Source organism: Neomonachus schauinslandi, chromosome 3, assembly GCF_002201575.2.
Source record: "Neomonachus schauinslandi chromosome 3, ASM220157v2, whole genome shotgun sequence".
NCBI lineage: Eukaryota > Metazoa > Chordata > Mammalia > Carnivora > Phocidae > Neomonachus > Neomonachus schauinslandi.
The window spans coordinates 162612236-162627588 of NC_058405.1; the positions used below are offsets into that span (position 1 = coordinate 162612236).

General features: G+C 40.5%; 1 protein-coding gene across 4 annotated transcripts in view; it reads left to right on the top strand.

Moving 5' to 3' along the window:
* PARD3B (par-3 family cell polarity regulator beta) overlaps window positions 1-15353 on the top strand; it is a 996466-nt gene that overhangs the window by 392805 nt on the left and 588308 nt on the right. For all 4 annotated transcript variants that reach the window (XM_044913701.1, XM_044913703.1, XM_021703002.2 and 1 more), the window contains exon 3: window positions 10932-11103. In XM_044913701.1, coding sequence (XP_044769636.1) covers window positions 10932-11103 — 172 coding nt within the window. The remainder of the gene's footprint in view (window positions 1-10931; window positions 11104-15353) is intronic.

Below are 15353 nucleotides of genomic sequence, written 5' to 3' on the forward strand. Positions count from 1 at the left end.
ACATTATCACTAGTTAAAGAGATACAGAGCAATTAGAAACTAAAGGAAAAGGTTAGCTCTACCACACAGAGGGAAGGAGTTCAGCCGCTAAACCCACCTGCAATTACAGTGTTAATTTTTTTAAAATCTCGGCTTCAAAGCCTTGTCACCCATGACAAGGAAGATCTGAATCTAAATGGAATATTTAAGAGAAGTGCTTCCTCAGCCCTCAATAGGCTGCACACTGACCTTTGCATAGTCCCCCCCAGTTGCTCAGCTGTCATGAAATGCTGGAGAAAGTGGAACATCATTGGACCTGTCATGAGGTCAGTCAGCCGGTGCTCAGGCCAATTTGCTAAAGAGTCCGTTCCCTTACCAGTCCGATGAAATGTAGTACCAATTAATCACCAGCTACTTTTCAGGGAGTTGAAACTTCCTCGTATTTGTTGTCCACTCATCACTTTACCTGGCCTTGCGGGATCTTAGGCCCGGAACGGGAGGCAACCTCAGGGACACATGAAGCTGTCGAAACTTATGTTTTAGGCCAGCAGGGTGACAGGCAAGGGGACACCTGCCTCAGGCCAGCACTGCCCTATTTTAGTTAGGGGGCTCTGTGTGGTTTGCAACCCCCAAAGGTAGGGCGCACTGCTCAAGCGCATGCAACAGACACTCTCTTTTTGAAACTCGTAATGATCTCGTTAAGACCTCATTGTTTTTTCTATCAACCTATCAATTCTTTATCTGTCTTTAGAAGGTGGTGGCTTTGTCATTATTCTCTGTGGAGGCTTTTTATCTGAGAGCTGTTGAGTTGTCTTAAAAGCAGAAAGGTTTCTTTTTTTTTTTCTTTTACCAAATAGACTGTTCTATTTGTAGCCAAGTCTCATAAATTCAAATACTTGTCAAAATAAATGAATAGTATGTTTGTTATATTCATGACTTAAAATCACGTTTGATTGCTTACTCATTAATCCACGAAATTAAGCAACACACCCTGGATTGCAGTCATTAGTACAAATAAGTGGGGTTCTTCTAGGCATCAAATGTAGTGGAACTCATTGTATGGGCGTGTTTGTTTCGAAACTAAGTATGTTGGGCGCCTGGGTGGCTCAGTTGGTTAAGCGACTGCCTTCGGCTCAGGTCGTGATCCTGGAGTCCCTGGATCGAGTCCCGCATCGGGCTCCCCGCTCAGCGAGGAGCCTGCTTCTCCCTCTGACCCTCCCCCCTCTCATGTGCTCTCTCTCATTCTCTCTCAAATAAATAAATAAAATCTTAAAAAAAAAAAGAAACTAAGTATGTTAATGCACAAATTAGTTTTATAATTTCAGAAGGTTTCCTCTGGAAGAAAACCAAGTACTTAACTGCAGTCCACCAGCAAACGGGGTTGAGAGCATAATTAACTAAGTGGATTTTCGATGGAAAAATTGTAAAATATAATTTTACATTGAGCCTCGAGGATGGGCAGGAGCTATTCTGTCCTCTGTAGGAGAATACATGGTAAGGGATGTTACCTTTATTCTTAATTGGATGGAAAAATCAGGACTTGGGGAGATGGTGTCCGCCTTAAAAGTGTAGACATCCACATAACAGAGGCTTTGCTTTTCCTCTGGGGTAGATCAGAGGACTTAAATTACTCATTTACCTTAACCCTTTCCCTGTGCCAAGTACCCACTAGGAGCTTGCAATATAAAGTCAGGTTGTACTTGAAGGGGCATCTGGCTGGCTCAGTCGGTACAGCATACAACTCTTGATCTCAGGGTCATGAGTTTGAGCCCCACATTGGGTGTAGAGATTACTTAAGATAAATCTTTAAAAAAATAACAAAGTCAGGCTGTACTTGAATTCTCTCCTCTGTAATGCGGGGCTAATACCGCTTTTTTCATAAGGTTTCTTATGAGTATGAAATAGAATATGTAAGCATTTACAACAGTGCCTGGTACATAATGAGGGCTGCGTAATTATTTGTTAAAAGCATTTTTTAGTTATGTGACTCATGGTTTCAAATAGCTTCCAGTTTTGTTTTTTTGTTGTTGTTGTTTTAAGTAGCTTACAGTTATAGAGGCAAGTAAATCAAGATCTTTGGGCTATGTGACAGGTAATGATGGAGACATGGACAGTTTTGTGGGAACACCAGAGAGCCTGGTGGAAGACCTCATATGGGGGACTTGAACTACGTTTTGGAAGCCATGATAATATATAATAAAGAATTTTAAGTTGGAGCAAGACCATGCCAGATTGTATGATGGAAAACCCACTTCAGCAGTGGTGTTGGGGGTACACATCGGGGGGCTGGACTGGAAGCCAGACGCAAATTGAGGCCTTTGCCGTGGAGATGTGAGGCCCTGGCCAGAGGCACTGAGGCATTTTGTTGTAATGGAGTAATCCCTGCAGAGAGAAAGCAACCTTAGATTCCAGTAAGTTACTGCCTTCATGGATGGCTGTGGTAGCGCTGGGCCTTGGCCAAGAAATTACCAAAGGAATGTTTCTGAGACAATTACAGCTTTGCTGTGGATAGAGAATAGAAACTGGAGGGAAGTAAGAATAAAACTGAGCCAGTGAAATAGTACTTATATGAATCTTATGACATTGTCAACATATGTATGCTTTGTAATTTACAAACTAATTTTCCCTGTGCTATTTTATGTTTCGTAGTGTCAGTTATACTCCCTTAAAAAAGAATACTCTTCCAAAAATGCAGTCTGGGTGTGTGTGATTTAGTTAAGAATAATTTGAAGAAAAAGCCATTTGTGTGTACGTGTGTCCATGCATTTTAAAACATTACCTTCATTTCCGATAAGGTACACTCTCCCAAGACCTTTGAAGCCCTTGCAAATGGATAAAACTGAGGAATGTCCAGTGATACAATGGGTAAATGGCAAGCAAAGCCACTCAGCAGATTGGCATCATTTCTAAGAATTTATCAGCTGGTTTAACCTTGAGGATCTTTCACTTTCTTGTGTGTCCGCCATTTTTAAAGATTTTTTTTTTTTATTTATTTATCTGAGACAGAGAGAATGAGAGAGACAGAGAGCACATGAGAGGGGGGAGGGTCAGAGGGAGAAGCAGGCTCCCTGTGGAGCAGGGAGCCCGATGCGGGACCCGATCCTGGGACTCCAGGATCATGACCTGAGCCGAAGGCAGTCGCTTAACCAACTGAGCCACCCAGGCGCCCGTGTCCGCCATTTTTAATCTGTATAATTTAGAGACAGTGAAAATAGTATTACTAACAAACCAGATATATTGAGTTTTTATAATCTCTGACATTCATGTTACCTCAGAATGCTTGAAACTTCTTCCAGCTTCTTTACCTGTATGCTTTTCCCATTGCTGCCCCTGAGGGCCCTTTTTAGGAGTAGGGCTTGGTGGCTGCCACCTGACCTCCCTGGGGCTCTTTGCCCTACCACTGCTATGGATGGTGAAGGGCACAGAGGAAAGTGTCTTCAGGCTTTCCTTGTGTATATTAGGTGTCAATTGTGAAGGTTGTTTCATAAATGCTGAGCTGTGACTATGAAGGAAAGTCAAGAATGCAACAAAAACAAACCCAAGATTCTCTTGAACGTCAGTCAGTCCCAGGAAACATATGATTCAGTATAAATGTGTTTAATGCATACCTGGCTTCTTAGTGAGTTACTGCATAATTAAAGGAGGTAAAGGTACTTTTGGCCAAAATATTGGTGGTTTTTTAATAGGCATTTTTTTTTTGTCATCACAGGCAATGTAGGCAGCTGTCTCTTTAAAAAGCACTGAGAATAAATAGGGTTCTTAGTACAGTTGAATAAATTATGTTATTTTCTTTAGAATGAAGCTTAGATCTGTAAAGTTTGTAAAGGTCCCTATTATGGATTTTCAGTTTGGAGAGGAAATGAAAATTGGTTTATCTCATTTACTGAATGTCGATTGAACTTTGTGAGAATCAGAGCTGTTACATACTTGCTCTGAGGATGCTGGATCTGATGCTTGCATCAGATGAAGATGCTAACATGAGCATGCTAATTTTGAAAATCTGGATTAAATGCTTTTAGCTAGCTGTCAAAATCCTATGAAGGAAGATCACCTATTTTCAAACCTTTGTTTAAAGTGGCATTAAATTAACTCACATAGCCAATTGTTATTTAGTTACAAGCAGATGCATACATTTAAATGAAATTCTGCAGTGTTTCACTCTCTTCCCAAAGGTGATAATGTGTTTTCCTCTACTTGTGAAATTGTTGTAATTTCATAGTCTTACTTAGATTTAATTGTGTTTATTAAGATTTGAGACAAATGATTCCAATTTTATTTTGTAGGATCCTGGTTTTCTTCCTGTGTCTTTTAATTTTATTTGATAGTTGTTGGTAATATGGAATATGGATGAAACAGTAAAAATAGCAATATGTTGTTAAATTCAACAGTTTAACCCAAAGAACTCAATATGGAAGATAAGCTTTTCTTAGTAGTACATTAGTTTACTTGACGTGTAATTAAAATAGAGCCACATATTTCTTACTGTAATTACTAATACAAAAAAATACACTTTTATAAATTGTATTCTATGAGCATTGGGATCATTCTTTTCTATTCTCTATGTAGGCTAAAGATAATAGCATCAGATTATAAAAACTCAGGCTATAAAACTGACAGAATGCTATAGGTTGATAACAGAGCAAACCACATCATGAATATTGAAGGACTCTGCAATAAATGCACTTGGTGGCATTTATTATTAAAATACTTACTTGTCAGTGTAGAAACTGAAGTCATTGGTATATTGCTTCCAGTTATGGTGGAAATAGACAGCACAACCCATGTATTGCTAGCTGGAAGAGCAGTACTGCACGTCTAATGGGTTGTGTGTTCTTGTGTGATGAAGAGCAAGAAAAAAAAAGAAAAACAAAAATTACCTATTTGATGTGTTTGATCTTGGTGCTTTCTCTGTTCCTCTGTCAATCCTGTGATGAAGAGATTAAAGAGAAGCAACAAAGTAAAAGCAGAATATGGATAAACAAGTCAAGTGGGATTTAGTCTGGAAGCCAGAAAATGTTAGCTATGGTAGGAAAAGGAATTAACATTTAACCTTCCATTGTGTACCAGGCTCTGTGCTAAGCATTTAGGCATGTTAGGGATATTATCAAGGAAATTAACATTCTACCTCCACTTGACTCACCCCCCAGCGCATGCACACACACACTCGCACGTGTGCACACATGCAAACACACCTTTACTAGTGATATTGATCATATAGTCTCGCTGTTTGAGTATAAAAACAGGTCTGAGTCCTTGAAGAGATGTTGATGGTGTGAAATTGCAGAGAACACATGGCTCTTTTGATCAAGTCTATTACTCAGGTTTCATGGATATTGTAAATTATCCAAAGTTCTTCTATTTCTTTTTATCTTTGAGTTTTTTGTTGTTGTTGACTTTTTCATTATTTTAACCTTTACAAGCTAAGTATGAGAAAAAGATGGAAATATTCTCTAACGTGAGGTTTATGGGTGATATTTTTTCTAAGAGAATCCTAATTTCAGATGTTCTTTCCATATGCCTTCAGGGGTGGGCAGAGGACGCTTGCAGTTACCAAAACCAGTGCCTAATCTTTGAATTGGGAACACCATCCACATGGACAACTGAGATCTAATTATTGAATATAATTTGGACATGCTACATTAATGTGCTTCTTTTTCCATGTTTTTCTAAATTCTATTTAGAAGTTAAGTGTGTTCCTGAGAATTACACTCTGCCTCGACCTCTCAAACAGAGGTACGAAACACATGGATAAACGTTGTACCTCTTCCTGGTGCCTTGATTTTACTGGCAATTAAAGAGAAAATCTTTTTGTATTAAAACAAGCACAGAAAGCTGGTAGAATGCAAAATATAAGACATGAATTTGTAAAAGCTGAGCCCTTCAACTGTGAGCTTGGGATATGCCAACTCAGGCTAGGCCCCCACTACCCTGGAGGTCTATTCACATTTGTTCTCAAGCTACGTTGGGGCACACATCTAGAAGCTTGACACCAGGTACATCCAAGTGGCGTCTTGGAGGAAAGTGGGCAAGGGAGTGCCTGGCGCCAGACTTCTAACCCTGCTCCCTCTCCATTTGCCACACACCTCTAGTGTGACACTTCTGCTCCTTCAGAGACCAAAGAAACAGATTCTCCCTTTCAAAACTGAGCCTGAAAAAGAAAAGAGAACACACATAATCTCTATTTTTGGAGCTCGATGTGGCAGAAGCAATTTCTCCCAGTGTTGAATAGAAAAATGAAGAATTTCTCCCCCATATCAAAACCAAAACAACAGCAATAATGATAATGACACTTGGAGGATCTTATGGGTATGTATTGGTTGTTTATACTCATTCATTTCTAAAAAAAAATAATAATAATTTGAATGTTTATTCTGAAAACACATGAAAAAATCCAGATATCTTTGATCTGCTATCTTAGGTGTTAGTATCTGTTCTTGCCTCATTTTACTCATTCCAACAAATATATGTTCAGGGCCTACTATGTATATGCACTGTTCTAGGTGATGAGAATACAATAAAAAAGACAAAAATCACTGTTTTCTTGGAGCTTATATTCTAGTACTGTGAGAAGACCAACGATAGCTAAGACAAACAAGAAAAGATGAAACATTGATAGGGTGATAAATGCTACAAAGAAAAAGGAAGAGAAGGTAGGAAGCGGTAGTGATGTTGCAACACAGATGTGTGGTGTTTGAGTAAAGTTGGGAAAGATAGAGAAACAAGTCATGTACGTGTCTCGGGCAAGACTGCATCAGGGGCCGAAGGGACAGAGGGGACAGCAAATGCAAAGACACTGAGTCAAGAACAAAGAAGAAGAAATCATAGCTGGATAGAATCTGGAGAACAGGGGAGAATGCACGCAGAACACGAGGTCAGAAATTTCACAGGGAGCCCATGACCAGATAGTCCATTGCAAGGACTTGAGCTTCACTGTAAGTGACATGGGAAGGCAACTGATCAGAGGAGAGATATGACCTGCCTTGTGTTTTAGTAGGGTCAGTCCGGCTGCTATGTTGAGAACGGATTGGAAGGGAGCATGGGTAGAAACAATGAGACCAGACAGGAAATTGTTGCCATAATCCACAGGAGAGACTGGGAGTGGGGTCCAAAGTGGTGAGAGTGGAGGGGTGAGAAGCAGTTAAACTCTGACTATATTTCGAGATTGGTTGACAAATTGCTTATGTGGGGGGTGGATGAGAGAGGGAGGAAGGGAAGGAAAAAGGCATCAAGGATTAATAGGAGGTTTTTAGCCTGAGCAATTGGAAGAATGGGGTGCCGTTAATTGGGATGTAAAAAGATTATGGAAGGAGCTTTGGAAGGTCAGTTTTTCAGCTTTTGACATGTTACTTTAGACAGTGGACCATATGATCCTGGAGTTCAAGAAGCAGCTCTGGGTTGAAGATTTAAGTTTGGAAGTTATCAGCATATACTTCCCTGTATGCCATGAGACAAATGAGGTGTCCAAAAAAAATTTAGACATATTTCACATTTTTAGAGACAAGGAGGATAAGTAGAAGGAAATTTAAGGGAGGGCCCGGAGAGTTGAAGATGTCCGGGAAGGCAAGTGAAGAAAATAATTTAAGGAAGAGGGTAGTGATCGACTGTGTCCTTAAATCAAGCCAGAAAAGTGGCTTGGGATTTAGCTACCTGAAGATTGTTTTTGACCTTGATAAGAACAGTTTCTATGGAGTGGAGGGGTGAGAGCCTGACTGGTGTGGTCTCAGCAAAGAATGGGAGGAGAGAGACTAGAAATTACTCTGTGGACAGCTCTTTCAGATTTTGCTTTCAAGGAAAGTTGAGAAATGGGTATAGTATCTGTAGGGGTCCTGAGAAGGTTGTTTGTTTCTGTTTTTGTTTTGAGTGGGAGAATGAATAGCGTATTTGTGGACTAACCTTCCTGTGTCTCTCTGGGGATAAGATGCCTACATACTGACAGAGATTTGTGCGGACAGAACTTTTGATTGGGAATAATGGCTGTGTGAAAAGATTTTGAATTATGGGGTCTTTGGGAAATGTCGGTGTTGTGCTGGGTGACGTGAGAATACCGACACTATGGAAGGAGAACAGAAAGGTCACCAGAAGATGGATAAAGCAGCAGAGGAGGAAGGCATCCAAATGAAATATTGCTTGTTTGCATTTTGCGTAGCATTTAGGTTAGTATGGGCCCTACCATGTCAGTGAAAAATCTTCTGTATGCCTTAGAAGTTTAGTCTAGGTGAAACCTTAACAACAGAAAACTTTCAGTAGAATTCCTTCTTTCATGTCCATCTCATCTCTGTGGGAAAGGTAATTTGTAATGGGTTTAAGGTCAGGGAGGAGAGGCCATTTGCCTGCACTGGATGCTTTGGAAATCAGCATGCCTTCTACTGAGGGACTAGAACAGTGGTTTATGTTAATTAATGCATCTCTGATGCTGGGAACTCTGTTACCCAGGAATGTAGATGTTCTCATGAGTCAAGTAATCTAGCTAATAAGCACCTGCAATGTATACAGTTTAAATAAATTGTTGATGTTGAAGCGAGTCTAAGTTCTGTGCATGTTGTAGACGTTGAGATGAAAAGCCCATGGTGAGTCACTCAGCAGCCAGCACCGATGGACCCAACGACTCCGTCTGGGCACCACAGATTCAGGAACTGAACCTCTTCTTTCCAGGAATAGAGACCCATTCATTCGTTCATTCATTCATCTGCACATCCAGAGTAGACTCTCTGGTGACAATTCCTGTCAGTTATGGGAGTGGGAGACCGTGAAATTTGGGGCTGCTCCAGTTCATCTTATCATCATCTTTGTGAAGAGTCATATAATGCCTTTTCTGTGTCTACCGTATTCATTAGGACATAACATCCTAATGGAAAAACCATGTATATTTGACAACATAGCCTCTCTTTTTACAGTTTTCATTTTGGAAAACAGTCACACTGTGGTCTGAAACCCTGGGTGGGAAATTTAAAAAGACTAGATTCTCGTACCAATTACTGTTTAGTATATCCCTTTGGGAAACAAAATCTCTGAACTGTTGTGTTCTCTCATTTGATAAATAGGTGTACCATTGTTATAACATATGCTATAAACTGTATGGATATGAAGGTATGGAAAACAGTAAAGTATCTTAAGGAGGAAGGTTTATATAACAAACATAGGTAATGACTTACGAGTTTTCAGTTTTAAGATTCTGTATTATGCTTAGATTGCTATTCTGTTTTTTTTTTCTCTTTTCCCCAGTATTTAAGGCAATAAGGCAAATATACAGTACATATATTAGCAGTTAAGGATGTAGCAAGAGGAAAAGTAAGGTACTAGTCTTAACTTACACAAAAGTGTTTGTAGAACCAGTATAATAAGCCACTTTGCCTCGCCGATTGGCAATTAAAATAAATGTTACTAAGATGTGTTAGAATTTACCAATATGCAAAACTGAAATTATAATTATGTCACAAAAATAGTGATGAAAATAACACTTCCAGCACATTTTAAAAATTGATTTTATTTTCCTTTTCAAGATTTAAAGTGTTAAGCTCTTCACTCTGACCAGATGATTAGAAAGATACAGATCTACTGATTATTTTTATACTAGAATAATCTTTCATTATTAATCTATTTAAGTCTTCTCTCAAATCAATTCATCAGTGCTGCCAATTAAAAATAGAAAATGTATGTGCTCAATTTCAAGAATTAAAAATAATGCCTTGGGAGTAGCATTTCTTTCCTGTGGTAAGAGGATTGTTGGATTTTCCAATTAAAGAAGTCTCCGTACTGGAAATGAGTAGTCAATTATGAAAATTATTTTTGAATAGTCAATTTGCATATCCCTAATTGTATTCATTTCTTTTGAAAGACTGAACTTGGAATTTATGATGTTTTGATTGATTACTCCTGCATTTGTGTTATTAATACTATTGCTAACAAGATTCCCCTATGAATGGGCCTTTGAGTGCCTTTCCTGAATAAATGTTTGAATCATAAGTAGGTTTGTTTTATTTAATGAATGAAAAATATCTAAAGATTTCCTAGCAGGTTTCAGATTTACGCACACTCTCCTTTGTTGAGTTGACAGTCGCATCCCCGCACTGCCTACTACACACACACTTGGACTTTTCCACATCACCTGATGAGCAGCATGTGAAGTCGCTCTATGGTGGTGCTGTCTGCCGGCCAAAAACACAGTTTCATCAGGACTGTCCTCGCTGTTCGTACAGCAATGTTTGTGCAATGAGTATTTTATTATATCTTGCCCTTTATGAAAAATGACTTGGAAATGGACAATTAAATGTTTTTATATTAAGGACAAGAAACAGTTCTCATATGAAACAAAATTGAGATGAAGATGGGAATAATTTGGTTAAAAGTGCTCATGTGTAGTTTCATTGGACTTGACGTTCATTGGACTTAAACCAGTCAACATAGCATCATGAATGAAGAGAACAAAATTAAAGGGATGTATAAAAAGGGGATATCTGTGCATACAAAGTGAACACATTGTATGGAAATATGCACATATATTTGTTGTGGTTGTGTGTAAAAGGACAGCTGTAATTGTGGATTTTATAATATCTTAGCTCTCTGAGACTGGAATGGCCTCTTTTACCCTGTAGATCTGTTGTTCAGCTTTTGCATATTCAACTTTTATTTCTGGAAACCTCTTAAAAAAATACTGAAGTCCTTTTCGGCATATTGGAAAAGGTGACGTGGGAAGGGGCAGCCATTTCCTTCCTTCAAGAGAGTTAGACAAAATAGGTTCTTTATTTCAAGAATAAATAAACCATTAAGGAAATCCTGCCATAGTCCTTACAGACATAATATTGCATTGAGAGTTGTGGTACAGTAACATCCAAGTTACAAGTTTTCAGAGGCCATTTTCCTTAAAATCAAAGAAAGATCACAATCAGCTAGATACAGTGTTGTGTGATATGCATGCCATTCAAAGTAATTAGTGTTGTTGGATTTGTTTGTAGCTGATTGCTGTGTTTGATGAACAAGAACCACTCCACAAGATTGAGAGCCCCAGTGGAAACCCTGCAGGTCGGCAGAGCCCAGATGCCTTTGAGACAGAAGTGGCTGCCCAGTTGGCTGCATTTAAACCAATTGGTGGGGAAATTGAAGTAACCCCTTCTGCTCTGAAATTAGGTATGTGTATTTTCACTGGTATGTTCTTCACCTGGTTGAAATGCATCGTCTTGCTGATTATGAGTTGCTTCTACTATATGACTTATCCTCTTAGTGTCTTTCTTTAAAAATCTGGTTTGTCTTTCCTTTAAATTATTTTTACATAGCTCTTTGTAGCTGTGGATGCTCAGACAAGGGGATATGGTTTTTTCTTGAATGGTGGGTGGATCTGAATTGCTTGCTCCTGCAGGATCCTATGGGACAGGCTGGTCTGTAAGTGATGGGGTTCATCTGTAGCCTATGAGTGTCACTTGAAAAATGTCTCTGAAAAGGGTCATCTGGCAAAAGCTAACGGTTATCAAGGAATTCAGACTAGGAATAGAGGTCACTTTCTGTGTCAGCCACCTTCTTTTTCTCCTCAAACTATGTACCTCAGACTTTGGGGAAAACATCTTGAAGTTAGTCTCTTAATTCTATCCTACTGATTTATTCCAGCAAGAACCATCTACCCAGTAATTTTGTTCAGAATTCTTCATTTTTGTTTTGAAGGCATTGGGAGAAAAATAAACATTCTTCTAAAGTTTCAGTGAATTTACATCTCCAAGAGCAATGTCAGTTTTTGGTGATGCCTCTTAGAGATAAATTTAGGTCAGTTTAACAGCATGAAGCTTTTGAAAAAGCCACTAACATTTTGGTACTTAAAAACAAATTTTCCTTCCTGTTGAATGTTTGCATATGTTTTGAGACTGCTCTGAGCACCTGTTATATACGTTAATTCTCCAGGTAGAGGAACAGAGGCTTTTACTACTCTGCAAGGGGAATCTTCCCCTTGCAAAGCAAAGTATATGCTTAAAATCATAGAAGTCCTGCGGAGTACTGGTTTTTCCCATCTGAAACAAAATGTTTACTGGAAAGTGTATTTTACATACCACAGTACTGAATATCCGTATTTGGTACTAATTTTCTGGAAAGCATCTGTGGTGCCCCTTTTATAATAAACCAAGTGGAAATTTATGACCTCTAATCTTCATGATGCTCCTCTATCCTTTGGAAACCCAGCTAGTGACGTGGTGTGCTGGAATGGGGACAACCCAGGGCTCTGTGGCAGCTTCGCTCCATCCACAGCAGAGGTTTGTGGCTTCGGCAGCCTCACCGCCCTATCATTCATTTGCATAATGGTTGCCTTTTTATCCATTATGCAAATGGTATGGGAGGGAAATTAGGCAATAAGGGAAGAGGAAAGGAGAAAATTGCTCTTGCTTGTTTTAATATTCTATTTATAAGCAAGCACTGTGTGGTCTTCAAACGGCTGAACCTTAGAGTACCCTGTGCTGGGGAATTTGTTTCTGTCTTCTCTTAGGGGCTTTCTCAGGGAAAAAAAAAAAAAAAAGTTTTTCTTAAGCTTTCTCAGCTTCTTTTGTTGAACTGTCTGAGCAATATAATGTTGAAATCAGGAAGAACAGTAAGCTGAGGTTCTTTTTCTTTGAATTTTCTACTTCTTTAGTACTAATTTTTGGTGAGAGAGAGGGAGAATCTTTATTAAGTGGGGACTATATGCCAGGCACTGAGCTCAGAACAGTGCCCCAAGTGTTCTAAATCCTTTGCTTATGACAGCTCATTTTTTTTAAGGATTTTTTTTAAAGATTTTTTTTTTTATTTCAGACAGAGAAAGAGCGCGGGTGCATGAGTGGGGGGAGGGACAGAGGGAGAAGCAGACTCCCCGCGGAGCAGGGAGCCCCATGCGGGACTCCGTCCCAGGACCCTGGGATCATGACCTGAGCCGGAGGCAGACACTGAACTGGCTGAGCCACCCAGACTTCCCATGACAACTCATCTAAGCCTCACGATACTTAGCTGGGTTCTGTTACTCCCCTCATTTAAGAGGTTGGACACAGGCACATAGTATTGAAGTAATTTATCCCAAATCACATAGCGAGTAGATGGCAAAGCCCGGATTTGAACCCTTTCTGGCTCCAGTGTCAGGAACCACTTTCCTGTGCTCCCTCTCATATGCTAAATAGTAAAAGAACACATTGATACGCTTTTTCTGGGGTGTACTTTGTGAATAGGTATCTAAACCCTGAAAGTGCTTACCTCCCCGGCTTCAGATCCGTTCCACGTAGTAGTGTGGATGAGATGATGAGATTAGCTAACCTTCCTCACTGGGTGGTCAGTGTTGCCTTCCAGCCACGGGCTCTGAAGCCCCGGCCTCACCTGCCCTTCTTCCCCTCTCCTGCCGGCCAGCCTCACTTCCTTCCGCCTGCATGCACCCCACCCTTACAGCAGGACAGAGCTTGCTCATCACTCAGTCGCGGAGGCCTCAAGCTGACCTCTTTCTTCCCAGGGCCTGCTGTCTCCAATCCCAGCTTCTGCCGGAGCTGCCTTTCTAAATCACAAATCTGATTATATAACTCCCTGCGTAACAACCTCCAGTGGCTTCGTAGTGCGCGGAGAGCCATGTCCAAACTCATTAGCAGACCGATGCAGATGGTTCCTCGGAATGAGCAGGAGGAATCTGGGCAGGGATGAATGATGAAAAAATATCAGCCCTTATCCTCCCTCATGGGTCCAGCAGATTGAGCACTTTTCGTTCCTGGAACTTTGAAAGCAAAGACGGGAAAACATTTATCAAGTTTCGCAGAGAAACTAGAGAAGGGCACAACCCAGCCTGCTTCGGTGTCTGCCTGCTCCGCTTTCCTTTCCTTTTGTTGCCCTCGGGTCAGGGTGTGGTCGCAGATGGTGCAGGTGTCGCCTCAGGATGGAGGGAGATGCCTGGCCGCAGAGGCAATGCTCATGGCTGCTGGGGGGAATGTGACCTGGTCGTGCTGTCAAGCCTACCCTGAGATGCTGCTTGATGAAGGGGGCTGGGTGGCTAGAGGGGGAGTAGCATTTGTGTCCCAGTGATTCACCAGAGCGGGGTGCGTATAAAATGCCAAGCACCAGAGCCCCAGCTCTTCAGCTCAGCTCCCCACTCAGCTCCCAGAGGCCATTGGAACTGGTCCTACTTCTCCTGGGGCTCATTTGCATAAACTGGTGCAGCAGACACAGGGCTTATTCTCACGGATTGTCAAATTCTTAAGCCCCATTCAAGAAGATGGGGAATTTAATCATTACCAACTCACATGCTTGTATCTCTTATCAAGATACCATTTAACAAGTAATAGGAATCAACACATTTTTATGATTAGGTCATATTAATCGCCAAAAATTTGTATTGTATTGATATCTGAAATAAAAATATGCCCAATATTCAGTATAATTTTTATATCATTGTCCAACACAAGATGGTAATTAACGATACTCTGTTAAAAGCCAACAACATTCCCTATATGCATACAGAGATCGGCCCCTCCTTTTCTTTTTCTTCCAAGATGAAATGCTTATGCCCAGAATATGCCAGAAGTTCATATTTACAGGTTCTTCACAACCTACCTACTTCCTCTCTGCCCGCCTTTATTACTGGCCACTCTTCCACAGTTCCATTAACCTGCAGGCACCATGAACCATTTGCCGTTCCCCAGATTTGCTGTCTTTCAGGCCTCAGTGCTTGTAGAGGTAACTATCCTCTTCACCTTGGTCCTCCCTTTGCCTCTTTTCTACTTGGTGAATTTGTATGCACCTTTTAAATTCAAGCCCAAATATGACTGTGTTTGTAAAGCCTTGTGCACATCTACAAGATGGTACAATAGGTATACAATAAATAAATTTCTTAATACTTCATTCAGCAATGATGAGTTACAAAGATGAATTGGAGAAATCTTCTACTTACCTAAAAGATTTCAGTCATATACCCTATAAGCTAATGGGGTATATATTTTTATTTATAGGAGGAGTTTCAAATCAATTGGGCATCTACAAAATTCCAACCTCATTCATCTAAATTATTTCTTGCCATTTATTTTCCCAATGGATTTTCTTTTTCTTTTTTTTTTTTAAGATTTTATTTATTTATTTGAGAGAGAGAGAATGAGAGAGCACATGAGAGGGGGGAGGGTCAGAGGGAGAGAAGCAGGCTCCCCGCTGAGCAGGGAGCCTGATGCGGAACTCGATCCCGGGACTCCAGGATCATGACCTGAGCCGAAGGCAGTCGCTTAACCAACTGAGCCACCCAGGCGCCCGGATTTTCTTTTTCTTTTCTTTTTTCTTTTTTTTAAAGATTGTGTTTGTTTATTTGAGAGAGAGAGCGTGCGCACGAGCTGGGGGAGGGGCAGAAGGAAAGGGAGAAGCAGCCTCCCCGCTCTGCAGGGAGCCTGATGAGGGGCTGGATCCCA